General features: G+C 27.3%; 1 protein-coding gene across 2 annotated transcripts; it reads right to left on the bottom strand.

Annotated features, from left to right (window-relative positions):
• Nucleotides 1-353: 353 nt before the first annotated feature.
• Nucleotides 354-3,223, bottom strand: LOC127280304 (3-hydroxyisobutyryl-CoA hydrolase, mitochondrial-like). Of its 2 annotated transcripts, none has more exons than XM_051303213.1 (8): nt 3,094-3,223; nt 2,757-2,850; nt 2,555-2,607; nt 1,716-1,957; nt 1,357-1,598; nt 940-1,159; nt 654-835; nt 354-539 (listed from the first exon to the last, which is right to left on the bottom strand). In XM_051303213.1, the coding sequence occupies exons 1-8, from the start codon at nt 3,094-3,096 to the stop codon at nt 535-537; spliced, it is 1,041 nt and encodes a 346-aa protein (XP_051159170.1). In that variant the 5' UTR covers nt 3,097-3,223; the 3' UTR covers nt 354-534. The 2 variants fall into 2 exon arrangements, with proteins under 2 accessions (XP_051159170.1, XP_051159169.1); XM_051303212.1 differs by having other exon boundaries at nt 354-520; nt 3,094-3,215.
• Nucleotides 3,224-24,911: the final 21,688 nt, after the last annotated feature.

Here is a 24,911-nt window from a genome sequence, read left to right as displayed (position 1 = left end):
GCTTCATATTGAACTGAGCTCGAGTTTGCATTTTATTATCCTGACAAATGAACGGGTATCTTAATAACGGGAGGCGTCGATATATCCTTTAAAATTTGACCTTGAATTATGAAGTTATTTTTCTCGTGTAAAAATGTTTATTTTTTTCAAATTAGGAAAACTGACAAGGCCCTTGCCAATAACATATTTTAAAGTAGGCCAATTTTTGCATAGGTAGTTTAATTAATGTCAAAGAACTCGCGTTAATTCTTGATGATCAATTGTTAAAGTTTATTATTATTATTATTATTATTTTTATCTTTAATGAAAAATTTGTTGATTTCAAAAAAATAAATTGAAAATAAATGTGTATGCTGATTAATTTTATACTTTCATTCGCTTTTAAAAAGTCACAATTCAAGTTGATCATAGTATGGAACAATGGAAAATAATTGATTAATGTATTCGTCAGTAACACCATTAAGAGTTTTTGGCTGCCATTTAGGTTCGTTATCTTTGTCGATTAATTGTGCGCGAATACCTATATAAGAATAATTAAACTAAAATTTAATTATATATATATGTATTAAATTTTTAATTAAAAATTAGTTTGATTTTTAATTTAACGTAAACAAAAATGATGCTAAAATTATTTATAAAAGAAATATTTATACCTTCACTAAAGTCAGTACATAAGGAAGCATATAATAAATTAAATTCCATTTTTAAACAATCTTTAAATTCTTTATCGATGGCAAGATCAAATGCTCTTTTAGTCATTTTTAAAGCTGTTGGCGAATTTCTCGTTAGAATTTTCACTGTTCTTTTACTCCAATCTGAATTATCATCATTCAATCTGATCATTTATTTAAGAGAAAAAAAAATGATGCAAAATTATTCATGCAGTATTTGATTATCTACTTATTGATAGTTTTTTTTTTAATAAAATATATACGATACCTATCAATTATTTCTTCAACTGTCCGAGCAGAAAAGCAGTGATTGATTTTTTCCATGTAAGGCTCAAAACTAGATTGATTAGGCAAATTTTTCATGTGGTGCTGTTTTAATATCTGACTAATATCTGAGCCATTGGATTCTGTTAATTCTTTCGTTAATAAATTTATTCGACTAGAAGGAATAAAATGGGTTGTCATGCCAGTCAAGAAAACGTCACTGCCTTAATGGAACATATTGTAACAACAATTTTATAATAATTATTAATAAATTTTAATTATAAAAAATTCTAACACAAATCATTTATTTTATTAAATAATTTATAAATTTTAAATAAAAATCGAAATTTTTTTTAAACATTTTCACAAAAACAAAAATGCAATTTTAGCAACTAAAATTATAATTGAGAAAAATTTTTACCCGTCAATTTACATCCAGTGAGGCCAAGATATAAACCAAGATTGTTATTTAATTTTGATAATTTATATAAATTACCAACGTCTGGAGTAGAACCAATTGATGTTTCTGGAGTGGCATATACTGTATTTTCTGTTGCTACTGAAAATTTACTATTTATGGCAATTCCAGTAACTCCACCGAAAGAGAGACCATCCAAAATTGAAATAAAAGGTTTTTTATAAGTTCCAACAAAATAACACAATCTGAAATAACAAAATTCATTTAAATAAACTATTAAAAATATATTTTACTTTTTTATTAAATAATTTTTGATTTTTTTTTTTTTTTTTAATTTAAAAAATTCCTTTCTAAAAACATACTTGTGAAAAAATTTTGTAACTTCTATTCCATATCTTAAGCCTGTATCCAAGCCAGACATAATATGAAATGTTTTTACATCACCACCAACAGAAAATACATTTTTAACATTACTTTTCCAAACGACATGTGTTTTACAAGTTTCCCATTCTTCAAGTATTTTATTCATTAAAATTACCATTGACCAATTCATTGAATTAAGTTTATCAGGTCTATTGAGATAAATAGTGCCCATGTTTCCAATCTTAATAAAATAATAAAATTTTCAAATAATTTATTTGAATTTAAAATAAAAAAAAAAAATTTTCAGGTTTAAAGCAAGGTTTTTTGGGAACCTTACACCAACCTTGCTACAAGCTTACTGAGCAAGCTTGCGATAATCTTATTGTGCAATCATGAATCTTACACACCAATCTTTCGGTAAGGTTACCATGCAAGCTTGGGCCAAGTGGGACATTTGAAGCTTGCAGTAAGCTTGCAGCAAGTTTGCCGTGCAAGGTTGGCAATATTACGCGGAAAGCTTGCCGCAAAGTTGCTGTAAGCTTACATGCTATCTAGGTATTCACTTTCATTTCTACTGATTCTAATTTTTACTCACAGTTTTACTTTCTTTTTCACTTTCGTCTCCACTGATTTAAATGTTATCTTATTTTTTACTTTTCTTTATTTTTAATCAGTGCAAGTGAAAAAATAAGTGAAAATGAGAGTGAAAACCTGAATCAGTTGATGTGAAAATGAAATTAAAAAGTTAAACTAGAATCAGTTGAAGTGAAAATGGAATTAAATAATCGACCTCCAGATGACCTAACAGCCAAAAGTTATTAAAAATTCAAAAACTTACATCCTTTTTTAAAACGTAGTTTTCTGCAAAGTCATATTTCCTTCCTTTATTTACTGAAATATAATTTCGTAAAATTTATTTCATTTACTTTTTTAAGTTTTTTTTTTTTAAATTATTTTGTATTTTTGTTTTTTCACTTGATAATCATAAAGTTTTATATAATATATTCATAATAATATCATAATTATCGCAGTAATCTTACCTTTTGTCAAATCTGAATACCAACGTTCATATCTAATTATATCGTTTGTTTTAACGACATATTTTTTGGGTAATTTTGTGAAAATATTTTTAAACTACAATAAAAAACATTATATAATGTTCATTTTGTATTTTTAATTATAAAACAAATAATAGAAAATCATGTTTATTAATAATTATGTAGATACACAACTGAAATTTTGTTTTTTAGACGAACTATCTCTAATTCGTCTTAAAAATCGAGAGTCCAATGTATATTTACATTGTTTTATTATTTACATTATATATAATAAAAATTTTTATAATATATAGATACAATTTAATATTTATACGTTTACCATATTGGCGTTAATATATTAATATATTAATAAAATAAAAATTCGAAGCAATTTCTCTGAAAAAAATTTGTTTTTAACAAAAAATTAAAATTTTTATTTATTATTTTAAATATTTAAAACTTTAAAAAAAATTTTACAAAAACAATTTTATAAAAAAGAAGAAACTTGTGCGAGTCTATGACATTTAACTTGTCTACTAAAAAACTAAAATACTCTATTTTCTTTTACATGTATAGATATATGCAAAATTTTGTCATTTATATGCAATTTTGATTATATTTTATTTATAAGCACCAACGACCATGACTGACAAAAAATTGCCGGTGCTATTGTCAATAGTTTTTATAATCTTTATATATCAATTGGTCAATATATATTAATAATAATATTAATAATAATATTTTCATTATTTAATCAATATTTTCTAAAAAGTTGAAGATAATTTACAATTCCATTATGATAATTAACATAATCATTAGACTTACCTATTAAATTACAAATTATGATTACAATTATTTATTATTATGTATATACCTAATAATAAATAATTTATGTGTCTAAATTATAATAAAAAATTCTAAATTACATGTGAAATTTTAATTTTTAATATTTTTTATCTGATTACTATATAGGTAGTGATAAAATAGATAATGGGAATGTTTCTTGGAATGTATTTTTTGCGATGTTGCCCACGCGTATGCATTTAGTTGGTAGGTCTGATTGTTCTCAGGATATAGACTGAATACACGAATGGCTGGTTAACTTGGTGCCCAACCTTCATCCTGGATACCCAGCATAGTTCGCCTACAGGTCCTTCTTCTTCTTCTTCGTCTTCTTAACATCTTGCATTGCTCTCGATGAACCATCTCTCATATTTATTTTATAACTTATATGCATATATTTTTATTTTCAAAAGACATTAATCATTTGCTTCTTATTTTTAAACACTTTTTTTTTCTAATAACGATCATTTTCTTTTCTTTCCTTTAATTTCATTTTTCCATTTTTAAACACCGAGAGACTTTTTGTTTGAATCGTACACTGAAAAAAAATAGTATTGATCCAAGAAAATTTTACTTGGTTCAAGAAAATCGTGGGACTGAATACGGTCAAATCAATTATGCTAATATAATGTTTCAAGAAAACAAATTAACTTGGTGCAGTATATTTGAAAGAAGAACATATTTGTTCTTGATCCAAGAAAATATATTCGATCAAAAAGTTAATCGACTTCTATGAGTAAAATATTTTCTTATTCTAAGAATATCTGTAGTCAAATCAATTATTGCATTTGATTCATTTAAATCTTTGTAATGTTGGTTCAAGTAAGTAAAGATTTAAATCAAAATATTATTTAGATTGTTAGAAGAACGCATGTTCTTGGTCCAAGAAAATATGGAATTCATCTAAGATTTGTATTAGATAAAAAATTAATTCAAAACAAATGAATAAAACTATTTGATTCAAGAAATGAAAATTCTTCAGACAATATTTTATTATTTTGCTTAATAACCTAATATTCTTGATTGAATACTTTTTAGTACTTTGGGAAAATAAAATATTGGGTTGCAATAATAACATATTTACTTCTGCCAAATACTAAATTCTTAATTCAAGCCCAGGTAGAAAAATTAACATTACTAACGTTACTAATGTTACTAACGTTAGTACCTATAAAAAAATTAAGAAACTGTTTCTAATTTGTATTTTTGCAGAAACTTGTCGAAAATCGACCACCAGGAAGTATTTAATGTTCTTATCCGCACTTTTTATAATTTTCATTCCTATTATCACTTCCACTTTTTTATTTTCATTACCGTTTCCACTTTCACTTTTTCTAATTCCCCTTTTCACATCCACTTTTTTATTTACATTACCACTTCCACTTTTTCTAATTCTCATTCACACTTCCATTCCCACTTTTTCTAATTCTCATTTACACTTTCACTTTTAATAATTTTCATTCCCATTTGCACTTTTTTATTTTCATTACCACTTCCACTTTTTCTAATTTTTATTCACACTTCTACTCCCATTTTTTCCACTTCTAATTTTCATTACCTGTTGCCATTTCGACTAAAACTCTTTCTAGTTTCCATTTACACAACCATTTCCACTTTTTTTAATTACAACGGATGGAAATTAGAAAAAATGAAAGTGGTAATGGAAATTTAAAAAATAGGAATGGAAGTGGGAGTGAAAATATAAAAAAGTTGTAATGAAAATAAAAAAGTGGAAGATGAAATTGGAATGAAAATTGGAACAAGTGGAAGTGGAAGTGAAAGTGGGAAGGAGAATTAGAAAAAGTGGTAGTTGCAATGAATATAAAAAACTGGAAGTGGAAATAGGAATGGGAATAAAAATTAGAAAAAGTGAAAGTGGCAATGAATATAAAAAAGTGGAAGTGGAAATGGGAATGAAAATTAGAAAAAGTGGAAGTGAAGTGGGAATGAGAATTAGAAAGAGTAGAAGTGAGAATGGAAGTACGAATGAGAATTAGAAAAAGTAGAAGTAGAAATGGGAATGAAAATTATAAAAAGTTTAAGTGGAAGTGAAAGTGGTAATGGGAAAGTAGTGGCAAAGTTTCTGTGAAAATATATTTTAGAAACTCTTAATTTTTTTATAGGTACTTACGTTAGTAACATTAGTAACGTTAGTAACGTTAATTTTTTCACCTGGGAGAACTATGCGTTAATCAAGTTAAAACAAGTGTATTTACTTATATTAATATTCGCATTTTCTTGATTCAAGACTGTATTAGAGTTGAATTAAATAAAAAATATTTTCAAGGAAACAAAAGAATGATTTCATTCAAGATTCGTAGTTAAAAAAAAATAATTATTGACAAAATATTTTAGAAAAAAATAATTATTTTCGAAAGGAGTAAATCTAGATCTTCTAAAATTGTTTGAAATTAATATTTATTATATATTTGTTTGCGTTAAAAACAATTTTTAGTTTTGACAGGTTTTTGAGGTTATGTTTACCCTCCATCCTCTTTAACCTAAAATTGTCTACTTGGAGAATTTAGATGATAATTTATTTTGTAGGAAAATAAAAAAATATACATGAATGTTATTGGCGCCTTAGCTTAAAGAAAAGTGTCGCGCCAATTCAAATTTGTTTATTTGTGAACTGATGAAAACAACGCAACTTGCGATGAACTCTTAAACAGCTGTTCGACATATACACATACAACTAAAGAAAGTAAAGTAAGGTGAGTTCGCTCTCCTGGTTCTAGTCTTCTTGGTATAAACTATTCAACTGAATTTGATTGGCAATACTGATGATGGAGATGGAGCGAATTTACAGATCCCGCCAATCAAAATTAGTCACGCAGTTCTATTAGAAAGAATGCTTTTCTACGTGCCGAGCCCTGTACTGCTGTTTAGTACAGTTTATTCATGAAATAAATTTTCTTAATTGAACAGTTTTTAAATATATTTGAGAATAATAAGTTTAAAACAATTTTCATTGTATTCTGCTAAAAGAAAAAGTAAAAAATGCCGCCTACGCTAAATTCAAAAAAATATGTACAAAGATATAAAATCTCTTGGGAAAGTGAAAAAGAATTTAAAAGTTATGTTTTGTTTGTATTTTTTATAGTTTAATGTCTATTCCATGTTCTTAAGCTTATAAATTTTATCTGAAATTAATATTTAAATAAATGAAATTCCAAAAAATGCCTATAATATCATAATAATATATTTATTACATTGAACCATTAAATTTTATTAAACGATTCTTTAAGTTTAAATAACTTTTGCATAATTATAGTGAACAATTAAAAATTTTCTGTTGAGATAAAGATTTTTATTGTTTTTTTTTTTTATTTTTCTAGTTAAAATTAGGGAAAAAAATTTATTTTTAGTGGAAAATATCTAGTGATCCATATAGGGACCTGATAACACTGATCGTAATTCTTTTTAATATGTCTGAACAAATCAAAAGTTGAAAAAAATATTTTCTTCAATTAAGATATTTTACATTTTTTATAAGTTGATTAATTTCTTGTTTGAATTCCATATTTTCTTGAATTTAGAACATATGTTCTCCTTGCAATATAAAAAATATATTTTAATTTTAATCTTTACTTACTTGAATCAATATTAGAAAAATTTTAATGAATCATGTAGAATAATTGCTTTGAATAATATATATATTTTTAAAACAAAAAACTATTTTCTTCAATTAATATAATTTTGAATTTCTTACACAATTTGATTAATTTCTTGGTCGAATTTCATATTTTCTTGGATCAAGAACATATATTCTCTACTCCTAAATAAATATACTATATTAGTAAGAAAATCGTTTTCTTAAACCAATTCCATTATTTACTCGTCCTTATTCAATACCACAATTTACTTGAAATAAGTAAAATTTTCTTGATTCAATACCATTTTTTTTTTCAGTGTATTTCTTTACATAATATATATACTGGTTTTTACACATGTGGCGAATCGAAACAACCCTGAGAAATACGCCCACGTGAGCCTCCAGGCTGCACCTGCTGTAGTCTGGTGTTTCAAAGATAAATCTGAAATTCCCAATGAAAAGGAAAATTTGAATGAAATGAAAAGTAAACTTTTTCATTTCTTACTGAACAAGAACTGTATCAATACACTATAGTTAATAATAAATAATTAAGTAACTGCGACTAATTAAATTACTATATAGATTATTTTATTTATTTACGCAAAGTTTATTCAGAGTTTCTTAAATATATTATAATGAAAGATTAAATATGAATTATTAATAATAAAAAAAAACATAATAATAATAATAATAATAAAATTAGTACATGATTATTAAAAGGAGCATGCTTCTTTTATAATATAAAATATATGCAAAATGGAAATAAAATGGAAGCCTTTCGCATAAATTCATATAATTACAGGTTGAGATTTTTGTTTGACATACTCTGAGCACAAAAAAAAACACACGAGGAGGGCTCGCTTTGATGCTCCTCGAGTAAAGAAAACTTATCTGCTAGCTCTGTGAAAGAAGGGAAGAAGGCTTACAATAAGCTCCGGATTCTAAAGAAGGGCAGGACTCGACCTCTTCGTTGATTTATCGACCTGTGCCTCATGTGTGCAACCGCTAATTGTCTTTTAATTATTGGATACATTAAATATGTAGACGAAAGTGTCCGTCATCAATTTATATTCATTATACTTGTATTTATAGCATCTAAACATTTTATCTCAGATATTTCAATATTCATATTCGCACAATGAATCATTTTTATTATTATTATTTCAATCTTTCAATTCTTTTTCGTTTCCGTATTTTTTTTATATATGATTAAGCAATATAGAATTAATCAAATTACAAATGCGATATGTTGGTTTTACAAAATTCAAAATGGCGGATCCCGTGTGGAAAAATTTTGTGGAAGTCTAGGGTCTAGAAATAGTCTTACCAGTCATAGGCAAGCCCGTCTAAACTAGTCGGTCTTGCTATTCGCTAAGAAGCGTTTCAATAGACGTAGTCGAGTTCGTCTTATCTAGACCGTTTTTCAAGACTCAAGCCAGCGACTTTACAGCGCTACTTGACAAACGTGTAGGTTATGGTCGTTTGCGGTTGTCATCGTACTTTTACAGTTGTTGCACTTTTGTGAAATTCTTTTCTTTGTAAAATGCTTTTGTAAAATGCTTTTTTAAAATACTTTTATGAAATACTTTTGCGAATTACTTTTGTAATTGTGTACAAATATTTTTAAATAATATATTTTTTACAATTTTTACTAATTACAATTTAATATATTTTATAATTAGTAATTAATATTATTTAAATTATATTTATATATTGCTGTTGATTTCAATAAAAATATTCTTTTGTTTTTTTTATAGATTTTTGAAATTTATTTTTTTAATCGAAGAAAAAACTTTGTCACGAATTTATTTATTTTTATATTATATATCTATTTACATAACCTCAAACTAAAAAGTAGTTTTTAACAAAACTAAAAATATATTTAAAATTTATTACACCCAAATTCGACATATCCAATTGTACAATATATATTAATTTAAATAATATTAATTACTAATTATGAAATATATTAAATTGTAAAAAATATATTATTTAAAAATATTTGTACACAATTACAAAAGTAATTCGCAAAAGTATTTCACGAAAGTATTTCAGAAAAATATTTTACGAAAGTATTTTACAAAAGCATTTTACAAAAAAAAAAGAATTTCACAAAAGTGCAAGAACTGTAAAAGTACGCTGACAACCGCAAACGACCATAACCTACACGTTTGTCAAGTAGCGCTGTAAAGTCGCTGGCCTGAGTCTTGAAAAACGGTCTAGATAAGACGAACTTGACTACGTCTATTGAAACGCTTCTTAGCGAATAGCAAGACCGACTAGTTTAGATGGGCTTACCTATGACAATAAAGGCAATGGATATGGCTTTTATATAAATAGAAATAATTTTATAATTATATTAAAAATATATGTAATTTAAGAATAAAAACATTTTGAATTTAGCATAAAGGCGCGCCAAAAACATCACCGATATTAACAGATTGTCGCCAAGTAGCCAGCGTGGCCCCGTGGTTAGCGTTGTAGGTTTGCGAGTGTTAGGTCGTGGGTTCGGTGCCCAGTGCGAGCGAGATTTTTCAAATTAGATTAGGTGTTATTTCCACAGGTGTTGTTAATTAATCTTAACTGATGAAACAAAAATTGTAAAAAACTTCGGATTAAATTAATTAAATAATAATAAATTTTTTTTGAAATTACTAATAATAATTAAATGAGGAGATAAATTGTCTTGACTTATAAGATTCCAATACAACTTAACTCCTTATTATTAATAAATTAAAATCATATTATTAATGAATACTAATGTTATTTTAATTTTATCTATAAATATAATAATATACGTAATATTAATAGGATTATTATTATTATTATTACTATTATTATTAAGAATTATTGAACGCGAGAATCAAGACCTGGCCAGCTTGTCTAAGTCTAGACCGTAGCATGGAACTTTCGTTCCACTTCTGATCGGGGGCTCGACAAGACCGTCTGGCCTGGGTCTATAGAGACGTTAGACAGTCTGTCCAGTGTCCTACCAGCGCCCCGAAATTTTTCCACACGGGATCCAATATGGCTTGACGAATTTACTTGAAACTCGATTCTCAAGGTCGCCAATTACGAATTCAATATAAAATTCGTAATCAACTACTCCAAAAACACCTGAGTATTTATTTTTAAGCGAATTCATTCGATTTTCAAAAAGTCGTCCGCCATATTGGATCTACCATTTTGTATTTTGAAAAACTAATATCAGATTCGTACTCAGCGACCCCAAAAACCCCTAGATACCAAGTTTTATAAAAAATTAATAACTTTTATAATTAACGACCACCATATTGAATCCGCCATTTTGAATTTTGAAAATCAGACATCAGATTCGTAATCAGCGACCTCAAAAATCCTTTAATAGTCATTTTCATATGACCAAAAATATCAAATCATTTTTAAAAAAGTTTTGGGTCCACATAATACCTTAAAAAGTATCTCAAGGAATTATTTGGACCAAAAATCTTTTTAAAAAAATAATTTGACATTACTGGTCCTGTGAAAAATAATTTTCAACGCCAACTTCATGGTGGTGACATTTTGGATTACAATTTTTATAAAATTTTAGGTCTCAAAGAATAATTTCTAATAGTGCAGAAAGTTTATTTTCGTTTGCCAAAAATTTTATTTTGTTAATACCCACGTTTCAAAACTTATTGAAAATTAAATTTTTTACTTTTACATTAATTATTTTGTAATTTTCCCTTTTTGAGGACAAAAATTTGCTTTATCATATAAAAAAAGTTTACCTGTACTATGTTTATTAATTTTGTAATAGGGTGAATATGGGTATTACTACGTGTTTTGAAATCGGTCATTTTCAAAGAAACATTTGAAGGTTTTAAAGTGAACGGTTATTAGTAATTATTTTTTTATGATTACGTGAACTATCCTAGAACTTAAAAAATCTATAAATCACTAAAAAAAGTTTATTTAAAAAAATAATTAATTAAAAAAAATGCACATGCGTGTAATACTACGAAAAGGTTCATATTACTACGCGTGCGTTATTACGAACGTTTTTAATGCAACATATCATTATTACAAAAGAAATTATCTTATGAAATTAGAGATTTTTAATTTTTAATTATTTTTAACTATTAATTTTTAAAGTTTTAGAAATATAAATTTCTTTTTAAGCCAAGATTTAATTAAAGATTATTTATTATTTAAAGATACAAAATAAATTCTTTTATCTCCTTATTATATATTAAACATTCATTACATGCGAAATTAAACTCAAAACTAAAACTTAAAATAAGATCACATGTACATCACAGTTGAAATGAATTATTAATAATATGCATATAACTTATGCACTTAGTTTGTCGTGTTCTTTTTGAAGATTTTCAATTTTTTGACGAAGGTCCTCGCTTTTTTTTCTTTTCAAAACTATTTGTTCAGCATCATTTGTTCTTTTTAATATTTCTTCTAGTTTTTGTTGCTGTTTTCTTAGCTTTTCTTTTTCCTTTAACAACGTAGTTTGTTCTCTCTCTTATTTTTTTTCTTGTCTTTTTTTGGCCGCGTTTTTCTTATTCTGGTTCTCGATGCTTTTTTCAGTTTTAATTCTTTTATTCTCAATTTTCTGTTCCTCCAATCTTTTTTTATTTTATTATTATTTATTTTATTATTTGACTAAAACTACTGTAAAACCCTATCAGAAATTCGTCACATTATGCTCTTCGAACGCGATCTGTCAAGAACAATTTTAGGTTATGTCAGCTGTTTTTGACGACGTAGCAATGCGTGAAAATTCCTGTGTGTATTTCTACGTTTAAAATTAAATAATGAAACTGGAAAAGTCATAATATTTAATTTATATTAATAAATTCTACGCTAACTACTTTATTTAATAAAAATTTAACATAAAATATTTCATTATTAAATACATACGTATAATTATATTTCTAAAAGCACTTTCAACTCACTAAAGCAACTTTTTAGGCCTTCGACGGGAATAGCTATTTTCAAAGTTTAATAAAATAATTAAAGAATAATGTTTTTAGTATTTTTCAGTAATAATAGTAATCTATTATTTAAGGTTTTATTATGGATATTTTATTGTCCATTCTCTTTTAAATAACGCTTATTTTTAGTAATTTAAATGAAATTCGTAGTAATGGGAGCGTTCGTAGTAATACCCTCATTCACCCTAATATCTGTAAAAAAAATTTTTGTCACATTTACAAAAATTTTGTAAATGTGATGTGTAACGAAAGTATAAAGAAAGTAAATTTCTCTGCTTAAAGATTTCAGAAGTATCTATATAGTATATACTTGCGATTCCTGTCTTTGTGTATAATTTTATCGCGATATAATGAGAATGTCGCATTATGGACATTTTGTTTATATTTTCAATGGCAGTGAAGGCAAAGTACGTGAAGTTTCACCAAGAGAATATTTTCCCATGGGGTCATCAACGTGAAAGAAGAGGAAGATTTCTGGATTACGATCCAAGTTTTTGATAGAAACTTATATGGTAAGAAAATGGATGGTACATTTGGCATTAAGGAAGTACGTGAGTCTAGAGCAAACGGTCCTTATGGGTGCGTTTGCAATGTCATATTATCCGAGCGCTTCTTCTTTTCTTCCATAACGCAGATTACAAACTACAGTGAATTCTCCCACAATATTTGAGCGAATGATTCAACAGAGATTTATCAAAGAGTTTTACTTTCTTTTTGATCCTGAGCCAAGAATATAATTTATATAAAGAACTTCCTGGATTATTTTTTAGAGTAAAAAGTTGCTCTCTCTCTCTCTCTCTTGTTTCAGATTCAGCAAGAAAAAAAATAATTTGATTTTGTTCTTGTGAATCTAAAACTATAACAAAATAAGTTTTTGAATGAACAAAATCTTACAGACTAGTATTTTATACCGTTAATTATGTGGTATTTAATCCAAACTATTACAGATAAAAACAATCCTTGGAAATGGTAATTAATAAATTACCATGATCTGAAAATGCGAAGCAAATATTAAAAAATCAAAATCTAATGGGCTTTTATTTTATCTCTAAAATCGCTGACAGAAGAATGATTGATTCTGTAATTCGGCACGATCATCTTATTGAACAGGTGTCTCGTGTATTTTGCGATTTTCTCCCAGTGATCAAAGGACGCATCTGTGTATATAAGGCACACAGTGGAAGTGCCTCATTGCACTAAACACGTCATGCCATCTTTCAACCCCGGAGAATGGTAGCTTCCATACAGCATCCACAAGGGCATTTCGCATTATCGAATCGGAGCCTCAAGGTGTAAATCACAAGATGCGTATAGACGCTTGGCACACTAAAGGGAGCTACTAACTCTTTTTATCGTCAACTCTCCCGAGTGCATTCTATCGTTTCGTTTTCTTTACCACGCAATTTTCCATCCTCATTCTTCCTTTCTCTTCAATTTCTTTTTTTTTTTTTTTCTTATATATGCTCCTCTCGATTCTCTCGTCTTTAACCCCCTGTTTCTTATTGCCAGACCATCACAAGTTTGCTATGGGACACGGCATCAGCTGCCTGACAAGGCGTATAATTAATCCTTAATGACGCTAGCATAAATCCATCTCTTATAAGCCGTTCGCGGCTTGTACACCACACGTCTCTGCATAAGAACTTTACTAGCGAAATCAGCGCCAGCTTTGTCGCTGTCGTCCATTTTCCACGTTATTTATGCGCCCGTCAAATCTACGAATGAATCGTGCCTCACCGAGAAAAGAGGCAGTTTTAGCTCGGAATATAATCATGAATGCAAAAAGGATTCGCAGTTTGAACATTGAAATGGAAAATGATTTCTGTCGTTTGTCCACCAAATAGAATTATACCGCCATTGCAGAGAGAAACGGTTAATTGAAATTTCTTCAGTTAAAAATATCCAAAAGATATATGTCTATATGTGTGTGTGTGTGTGTGATGACTCTCTTATAAGTATGCTAGAAAGATAACGGTGTGTGTCTCGCATTAGCTATGTTTATATTGACATTTTTTTTCTCAAAATACGTCATCATTAACATACTTGAAAGATGACCTTGAAATATGACGCGGGTCACGAGGTTGATGCGACAATAAAATTGTCTAATTAAACCAAGAATGCTGGGGACTTTATTCGTATACAGAATCCTTATAGAAAATTGATTTATCGAAGTTAACTATAAGATTTCCTATTCGGCTTATTATAATTTAGAAAGTATTTGGAAAATATTTTTTAAGGCAGTCCGTATCAGGGTGTCGATTACGTAATTTTTTCCGGATTTCACTTTCCATATTCCGGATTCCACATACTGTATTCCATATTCTGGATCCCACATTCTACATGGGATTTGGAAATTGGGATCCGTAATATAAAATGTGAAATACGGAATATGTAATCGGGATACGGAATACAGAAAGTGGAATGTCGGATTTGGAATGTGAAATCCGGAATACGTAATGTGGCATTCAGAATATGGAATCCGGAATTTGAAGTACGGAATGTAGGATTTGGAATATGGAATATAGAAATCGGAATGTAGGATACGAAATGTGGAATACGAAATATGAAATCCAGAATGTGGGATTTGGGATCCTTAATACGAAATGTGAAATACGGAATATGGAATCGGGAAAATAGGATACGAAATAAAGAATGTGGGATTTGAAATGTGGAATCCGGAATACGAAATGTGGGAAACGGAATGTAGGAAATGGAATCTGGAAAGTAGGATCCGAATTACAGAATGTGGAATACGGAATACGAAATGTGCAATTCGGAATAAGGAATCCAGAATGTGGGGTTTGGAATACGGAATGTGGAAAATGGGCTTTAGAATTTGGGATCCGTAATACGAAATGTGGAATACAGAATATGAAATCGGGAAAGTGGGATACGGATACAGAATGTGGAATGTGGAATCCGTAATACGAAATGTGGAATACGGAATATGGAATCGGGAAAATAGGATACGGAATAAAGAATGTGGGATTTGAAATGTGGAATCCGGAATACGAAATGTGGGAAACGGAATGTAGGATATGGAATCTGGAAAGTAGGATCCGAATTACAGAATGTGGAAAGTGGGATCTAGAATGTAGAATCCGGAATACGAAATGTGCAATTCGGAATAAGGAATCCAGAATGTGGGGTTTGGAATACGGAATATGGAAAGTGGGATCCGGAATATGGGCTTTAGAATTTGGGATCCGTAATACGAAATGTGGAATACGGAACATGAAATCGGGAAAGTGGGATACGGATACAGAATGTGGAATCTGGAATGTGGAATCCGTAATACGAAATGTGGAATACGGAATCCGGAATGTGGGATACGGAATATGGTAATCGTAATGTATAGGATTCGAAATACGGAATATTGAAGGTGGGATATGGATTGTGGAATACGGAATGTGGGATTTGGGGTCTGTAATACGGAATGAGGAATCCTGAAGGTGGGATACGGAATAGGAAATGTGGGATCCGGAATGTGGAATCCGAAAAAAGTTACGTAATCGACGACAAACAGGCAATTTTTGACTATTATTTTTCTCACAAAAAATTCTAAATTTTTCATTAAAACTTTTCTTCTATATATATATTGCAGTTTCGTGTAAAACAATCATATTGCAAAAATCCACTCTCTGTCTCATTCTCTCACGATTCTATAAGAATCTGGTTCGGAAACCTTGACTCCCAATGACCGGATCAAACTTTAATCAGTAATATTTATCGATAAAGTACGTTAATTATCCAATGTGGTTTACCAGCTTGTTGTAAAAGACCTACACTTGAGTTTACGATCCAATTATGGATGCGAAGGAGGCACGTTATTTTAAATTTCATTTTACTGCACAATTAAAAATTCAATTTACTGTTCTCGTTTCAGTGACTCTCAACTTTTCGATAATTTCCACAGACCTTTTAACCTCTATTTTATTGCACATTTTAATTTATTATATTTTTATTTATGCAGTGATAAATAAACTAATATATGCTAAAGAATAAAATTCAGGTCAAATACAGTTTTTTTTTTTTTTTTTTTAATAGACTCTTGAATGGAAATTCTGTTTGACTTAAAAGGCGTGAAATAAAACCCTCTTTTAGTTGCATTATATATATCCAAAGGGGCGATTGAATCCATTGTTTTGCGATGTGCGAATTTCAATTACAAATTGCAACACCAAATATCTACCTGAGTGTCATGTGCGCAGTGTAGGTACTGCTTTATATTGCTCGTTCGACAAAATACGACGGGACAATGGAACAATAAAGACTGCCTTGATAAAAATCATCTCATAAATCTTAAGGTGATCTAGTTTACAACACGTGCGGCGTAAATACTTCATCCGGCTTCCCTTGAATTGATGTCATTTTATGTACAATATTTTTTTTGCAAGGGTTTTTCTTTCGCAAAATAAAATTTTGACTTATGTAAAAAATAGATAAATATTTAAAATTATATTAATTTTTTTCTACATGTTAAAATTATATTTTTTAAAAACTCATTATTATCGAATGCCTTGGAAATCAGTATCAATTTTTGTAAATGTTTTAGATGTTCTTAAAGATGCTTTAGCGAGAGAAAGAGAGAGAGAGCAATATAAGGCGGCTTGGGCAAAGAGCAAACTGGCGTACCGAATTGATGCACACGAAACGGCATGCCCGGAATGTTATAATCGCGAACCTTTGAACCCGCAAACTCAAGACTCCCACACCCCAAGATTCCTTCAAAAAAAAAAGAACTTTAAGCCCGTTTTCCACCTTTCAAATTGCGCTCATGCGAAGATTCTTTCTGGACCGATACTTACATTTAAGGATTCCACCGAACTAATAATCTTCCGGTTCAGATATATATTCGATTGCGTGCTTTAGCTTCCGAAAAAAACCCCAAAATATATGATTATAAAAAAATTATAAATTCATTTTTATTTAGGAAAGAATTTTTGACTGATGGGGATTTCCCTATCTCTGATTTAATAATTTAATGGGAACTTTCTCTCCTACTTTAAATTCTGTAAATTAATGCGAAATATTAAATTTTTCTGCTCCTCTTTTTCCCTTTTTACAAATGTTATCATATGCTAACTCTAATTTTCTGTCGTAATCCCTATTTTTCGGAATTGGATGGAAAGTGGCGCCACCAATCTGACTCATTTTTCCTGCACTTCAAAATGAGACCAGGTTTTTTCTTGCGCAAAACTGAAAAAGTTAACAGAGCCTTGTCACTTTTTCTTTACACTGAGAGAAAAAATTGATTGGGATTACCATTTTTGAGATAAACATTTTTAATTAGTAAACTATAATGCTGCTAATTTATTAGTTGTGGTTACTGTTTTTATTGGTTGCATTACTATTTTATTAGTCGATTTAACTAATTAGTTTGTTGCAATAACTATTAAATTAATTACCTTACTAATGAAATGGTAATCACGACCAATCATATCTCTTAGAGTAAAATTGCTCAAATTTGTGAAATTAATTTTATTTTAAATGGGGACGCATCAATAAGCTCTAAAACAAATTTGTTAGAATAAGGTACATTTGATAGAATTTTAATCAGCAGAATATTAATTTGCCAGAAAGTCTATTTAATCGAATTTTAATTTGGTAGAAAATTAATTTGATCGAATTTTAATTTGACAGAAACTCAATTTGGTCGAATTTTAATTTGCCAGAAATTAAATATCACCGAATTTAAATTTTCCCGAAACGTTGTTTTATAGAATACTAATAGTGCATAAAAACAATTTGACAGAAATCTACTTTACAAGAATGTATATTTGTTCGAATATTAATTTCTCAGAAAGATAATTTGACCGAAAATTAATTTGTCAGAATTGCAATTTGATCGAATTTTAATTTGTCAGAAAGTCAATTTCTTCGAATTTTAATTTGGCAGAAAATCCATTTAATCGAAATTTATATTGTGCGAAACGTTTTCTCATAGAATTTTAATTTAGCAGAAAGGTAATCTAATAGAATCCTAATATAGCAGAATCAAAATTTGACAGAAATTTACCTTACCAGTAAGTATATTTGTACGAACATTAATTTGCCAGAAACTCAATTTCACCGAAAATCAATTTGACCGAAATATTTCGGCGCTAATTTTAAAATTAACCAATAGGAAATTATGACGAAAATTCTGATTGGTTAATTTTAAATTTAGCGCCGAAATATTTCGGTCAAATTGATTTTCGTTGAAATTGAGTTTCTGGCAAATTAATGTTCGTACGAATATACTTACTGGTAAGATAAATTTCTGTCAAATTTTGATTCTGCTATATTAGGATTCTATTAGATTACCTTTCTGCTAAATTAAAATTCTATGAGAAAACGTTTCGCACAATATAAATTTCGATTAAATGGATTTTCTGCCAAATTAAAATTCGAAGAAATTGACTTTCTGACAAATTAAAATTCGATCAAATTGCAATTCTGACAAATTAATTTTCGGTCAAATTATCATTCTGAGAAACGATTAATATTAATATTAAATATCATTAATATGATCAATCATTAATATTCGAACAAATATACATTCTGGTAAAGCAGATTTCTATCAAATTGTTTTTCTGTACTATTAGTATTCTATAAAACAACGTTTCGGGAAAATTTAAATTCGGTGAAATTGAATTTCTGTCAAATTAAAATTCGATCAAATTGATTTTCTACCAAATTAAAATTCGATTAAATTGACTTTCTGGCAAATTAATATTCTGCTGATTAATATTCTATCAAATGTAACTTCTAACAAATTTGTTTTAGACCTTATTCATGCGTCCCTTTAAATGAATAAAAAGAATTTACATTCTTTACGTCTAAATTACATTATATTAAATATTATCACTATACAGTATACAGAACACTAAGGAATAATTTTCAAAAATCTCGCATGTACGTGGGATCGAACCCAAGACCCTTGGAACGTGAGTCATGTACTTTGACCGCACAACCACATTGAATTTCAAATTCTTTTACCTAAAACTTAGTTTATGTATAAAAAAAGGCACAAAATCGCCTAAAATTTTCCGGTCATCTTTACCATTAAAAATGTCATAGCTCTAATAATTATACCAATTATTTAATATACAGTGAATTATTATTAAAAAAATCAATTGGTCATTGAGAGAAAAAAAAAGAGAAGAAAAAGAAAAAACAAGTGAAAACTTGAAAGGGATTTATCGAGCGAACAAACAATAAGAGAAACTTGTTAACAGCATAAAGAGAAATATCATGAAAGTATATAAGCTGGACGCGACCATCTGGCCCGGGATACGATGTTTCGTGGCCTCACGCGTATCCTGATTATTAATTGTTTCATCTCGGCCTTATCCGCGCCTCCCAAGCACGACTAAGCAAATACAGGAGGCGTAACCCACAGTGATGTACGAGCTTAAAAGCCTTCAAGAAGGTTTGCTCTTTCAGCGCCTCCTGAGTGCAAGAGAAAGAGAAAGAGAGAGAGAGACCATAAAAGAGACACAGACAAATATATATAGAAGAAAAAAGGATAGAGTGAGAGAGAGAGAGGCTTATCTGTTGATTTATAATTTAAGGCTGGGAGCATCACCGCATATTGGTTATATATACTTCGACCCAATGTTTTCCGGTTCAGGAAACGCAATTGGTTATTGTTGGCGTTGTGTGATTGAAGATAACACCACTATGAAATCGAGTCCATAGGGAACTGTTTAAAAAGAAAAAAAAACTGTTCGCCGAACGATTGCCAACTTGTTGAACCATATCTCGCGAAAAGTACCAGTTCAAAAAAACAACACCTGGATCGGAATTCTGAGTTGGCAACTTTTGCTTCGATGAAAAGCAATATATAATTGTTACACCTTTATAAATCAATACCTATATAGATCTTCCTTTAACACCCCTCTAAAGTTGTTCTCTATATATTTCAAAACATGTTTTGACTCATTTTTCATTTAAAGAAAAGAAAAACATTTTTAAATTTATTTTCTTCACGGAAAAAAAAGATTTTTTGTTTGCAACAAAATCGTTTAGTTAGGCAATTTTGGTTCTTGTAACCAAATTTTGATTGGCTGAAACAAAATCGAAGAGTTATCTCAACCAAACATTTGGTTATAGGCCAAAAATATTATTTGATTAAACATTTTTAAATTCCAAGCAAAATTTGTTTATGACAACAAAATAATTTGGTTAACACAACAAAATAGTTTGGTTTAAAAAATCAAATGACCTTAAAATAAAGGTAAAATTATAAGAAATATTTTACTTTTTTACAAGAAACTCAAAAATTGGTCCCGTTCGTGTAATGATTCAAAAAAATTTTGTGACTTTTTTTGGGGTCAAAATTCAAAATTTTTATTTCAACTATATAACAATTCGAAAAGGTATGTTTTAAACAATAATATATTAAAATTTTATTTAAATCCGATTAATTGTTTTAGAAATAATAATGTTTAAATAATAATTATCAAAAAATTCAATATGGCGTAACATTTACAATTTTGAAAATTTTCAAAAATCCTTTGGGACTTTCATTTCTTATATCCAATACTACAATTTTACCAAATTACAAACGAATCCACAAATCCGTTGCAAATCGTGATATTTCTGACGGAGTCTTGTCCTTTATACACTTTAAATCTGAATCAGTGAAAATTTTACTGAATTCAAATCAGTGGCTCAGTTTTCTTTAATTCACCAGTGTAATTTCACTGAGAATCAGTCGTTTTTACTAATTCCCAGTGAAATTCTACTGGTGAATTAAAGAAAACAGAACCACTGATTTGAATTCAGTAAAATTTTCACTGATTCAGATTTAGAGTGTACTTTATATTTATAACCATCACTGGTTTTTCATTTTCCGTTATTTCTTTGACTCAAAACTATAATACTTTATTTAATACATGATTGATAATTATTTTTTTTTTTTTTTTTTTGAAGATTTAAAAAACTTATTGTATATCGATTGGTCAATTAGAAAATCGATAATTATTACTATATACAATGGAGAATATCCGAACCGAAGGAAATAAAACATAAATAACCAATAAAAAAAGAATTTTAAAATATGATTTGTTGATTAAATGAATTTTTTAAATTGATCCATTTTTAATAGTATAATTAGTATATAATCTTTCAATTTTTGAATAATAAACGATTAACCATAAAAATAAATATAATAATTCAAATAACAAAATGATATTATAAAACATACAATTTTCACTCTAATCGTAAAATCATTAGAAAAAAAAAATTCATTAACGTTGATTATCCATTTATTGAAAAATTTCTCTATTCATTCAGTATAATTCAACATCGAGTCATCATCTTTGGCATTTTAACGACTATTAACTTAAACGCAAAAGGTGTTAACTTCATTCTTTAAAGAAATTGTAAAAGAAAATAATAATTAAATATGAAAAACTTGTTGAAGTTTCCTATATAATATATTTTATGAGAATATATTAATGATTATATTTATTCTCTTGATTGTTTATTGTTTGAAAATTTTACATGACATTAATATTTTTAAATTTAAATAATTGTAAAATATTCAATAAATAGTAAATTATTTTTTTTTATTTTTATCTTCTTTATTATTGACCTGAATAAAATTTAAAATATATATTTTTTTCACAAAAAGAATTATTCTCCGTCTTAAATATTTTTTTCTAAATATATATATATATAACGATTATTATTTTACAAAGAATGATGGTGTGGAAAATTACTGTCTGCTCATCGAACAGGCTTTATATCCGTGATTCGTCCAATATATACTGCGCCTTTATTTCTTCGGAAAATAGCAATCACGCGTGCATGTTAATTTCATCGCAAATTGGCGCATTCGACATTATTATCAATCTGAGAAAATATTACGTACCTATATGTATTATATAGAAGAAATCAGATGGCGATCGTAAAAGAACGTGATTTATACTCTTTATCCTGGAACATTCATTTACACACGTTCTATTCACTTATGCCTTCTAATTACTCATATATATATATATATGTGTAAAATGAAAAATTAATTTTCCACATATGATATTTTAATGACTTATAGATCAGTATTTAACAGTTTGAAAATCATTGAAATTTTATGTTATATTTCAATGAAAAAAATGTGCATACAAAGTTATTAGTTTCTGGAAATATTATTATACGATTTTCTAGTTTATTTTTATCGGTGTAGAAGAAAAATATGCGTTTCATTTTTCTGTATAGCACAACTTGTAGTTTTAAAAAATAATAATTAGATGACAATTTTTACTCAATCTAAAGTATTCTTACAAAACTACTCAGTTTTCCTTTAAAGGATTAATGAAATTTTAAGGTTATAAGTTCACAAATTTTATTATTATCAACGATTGAAGAAAAAAAATTTTTTTTCAGGTGTCAAAATAATAAAATTTTTTGACTAGAATTTTTTTTTAAATATAATTGAATTTAAATTAAAATTAAAAATTTTTATACATGGGATACGATTTAGGTAACATAACCTATAAATAATGTTTTATTATTTATGTTTTCTGTGCATAAGTACTTTTAATTTTGATTTAAATACAATTTCTAATTGTTCAAAATTTTTAAAATTAAATTATTTAAAATTTCACTCAAGCTTTTTTAAAATTTAAGGATGCTTAGCCCATTAATATAACCTCAAATTAAAAAAGTTGTTTTCAACAACAAATAAAAATATATAAATAAAATGAATTTTATCAAAATTTTGAAAGATTCAGTTGTACAATTTTCAAAAAAAAATTTTGTTGTTAAATAATAATTATTTCACTTTTTATATTTTTTGTTTAAAGTTGATGAAAAATTACAAATTTTTATTCAATTCTTAAAAACAATAGCTCATTTTTCTCTTTCAAAGATTTTCTACAATTCTCTTCGTTGAATTTTATTAAAAATAATTTATTCAAAAATTAATAAACAAATTAAATTTTTAATTATTTTTTTTAAATAAATTATTATTTTAAAAAAAGAGAAAATGAAAATTGTAGAGAATTTTTCAAAGAGAAAAATGAGCCATTGTTTATAAAAATTGGATAGAAATTAAAATTTGTTCACTAACTTTTAAGAAAAACACAAAATGTATTTTCGTGCAAATAATTTTTTGTATAGATAGTCGCTTCAGGGTAATATTACATGTAATATTGAGGCAATATTATCCCCTGTAATATTCCCTCAATATTCCCTCAATATTGCGGGGTGATATTCCCTCAATATTACCGGGTAACATTGCCTCAATATTACATGTAATATTACCCTGATTACAGCTAACATTACGAATCTAAAATGTAATATTCCCTTGATATTGAGGCAATAAAACGTGCTACTTGGGAATGTATGTAATTTATTTCATTATAAAATTAAAAAATATTTTTCTAAAATATACAATTTCATAAGACAATACAGATTATTATTTAAAAAAATTTTTTTAATTAATTTAAAAAATGAAATTTAATCATCAAAAATTACCACAAAATTAAAATTTTTTTTAAAATTTTATAAATTCCCAAAAAAATATAGGTTACTATTATAAACACTTTTTATTTAAACCTGTATTAAATTTTCTTTAAATTTCGCAAATAAACAATTTTAAAAGTATATTTAAAGAATAAAATATAATTATAAAAAATTATTACAAAATTAAAAAATATTTTTTTAAAATTTTAGAAATTAATTTCTTTTTAAACTAAGCATTCTAATTATCTTCAAAAATACATTAAAAAAAATTTAACATAGATGTTAAATTTTTTAAATGTATTTTTGAAGATAATTAGAATGCTTGTTAAAAAAATTATAAAATGTCAAAAAGAAATATTATCAAAATGAATGTCAAAAATTTTTTTTAATTATTTATTTTAAATACCTGAAAAATAATCTTCCTTTATTCGATGGCTTAAAATATTCGATTTAATATTAATTGAATATTTTATTATTATTATTATAATATATTAATAATTATTATCGATTATAATTAATTGTTTTTATCTGTATCGATTTCCTTGCTTCTTTCCATAAACATCTGTCAAACGTGTTGACAAAATAAGACAGTCAATTGCGGGAATGAAGTTAGCAAATAATCAGTTGAGACAAAATCGAAACAGCATTATAAAAATTTATTTAAATAATTATTTTCAAATTTTAATTTCTTATATTTTTTTTACAACTTAAAATCTTTTAATATTATTTAAACTATAATATTAAAATAAAAATCTATAACCCGAAAACAATAATTATAAAAAGTTTGTTACTAAAAAAACATTTTTTCAATTCTTTATATTTGTCATGTTTTTTAATTCTAAAGTTAAAATTTGATTAATTGGACTCAAAAACATAGCTAAAAAAGGTTTAGTAAAATATAACAGAAATTAAATTTAAAAAATTTGATTTTTGGAATTTTTCTTCACAATTTTAAATCTATCAGTTATTTTCTCAATTTTAAGGTAAAAATGCGATTAATTAACCTCAAAAAACTTCTTAAAAAAAGTCTAGTAAAAATAAGCGAAAAAATAAAAAATTTTTAAATTTCGATTTTTACAAAAAGTGCCATAACTTCCATTCAAGTTAATATTTTTTAATGGGGTATAGCTAAGATTTTAAGTTAGTCTAATACCTAAAAGATAAGTTTCACTTAAATCGGTCAAGCCGTTTATGCGTGATTGGCGAACAAAATATTGTGCAGACAGACAGACAGACAGAATTTTTTTTAATGCTATTTTTAGAATCCTTATGACTTGAAACGAAGAATTATACATG

This window comes from Leptopilina boulardi, unplaced genomic scaffold (assembly GCF_019393585.1).
Source record: "Leptopilina boulardi isolate dan_hultmark-lab unplaced genomic scaffold, ZJU_Lbou_2.1 LbouV2_237, whole genome shotgun sequence".
Lineage (NCBI taxonomy): Eukaryota > Metazoa > Arthropoda > Insecta > Hymenoptera > Figitidae > Leptopilina > Leptopilina boulardi.
Note: the sequence above shows the minus strand (reverse complement) of the source record. Positions and strands in the feature narration are given on the sequence as shown.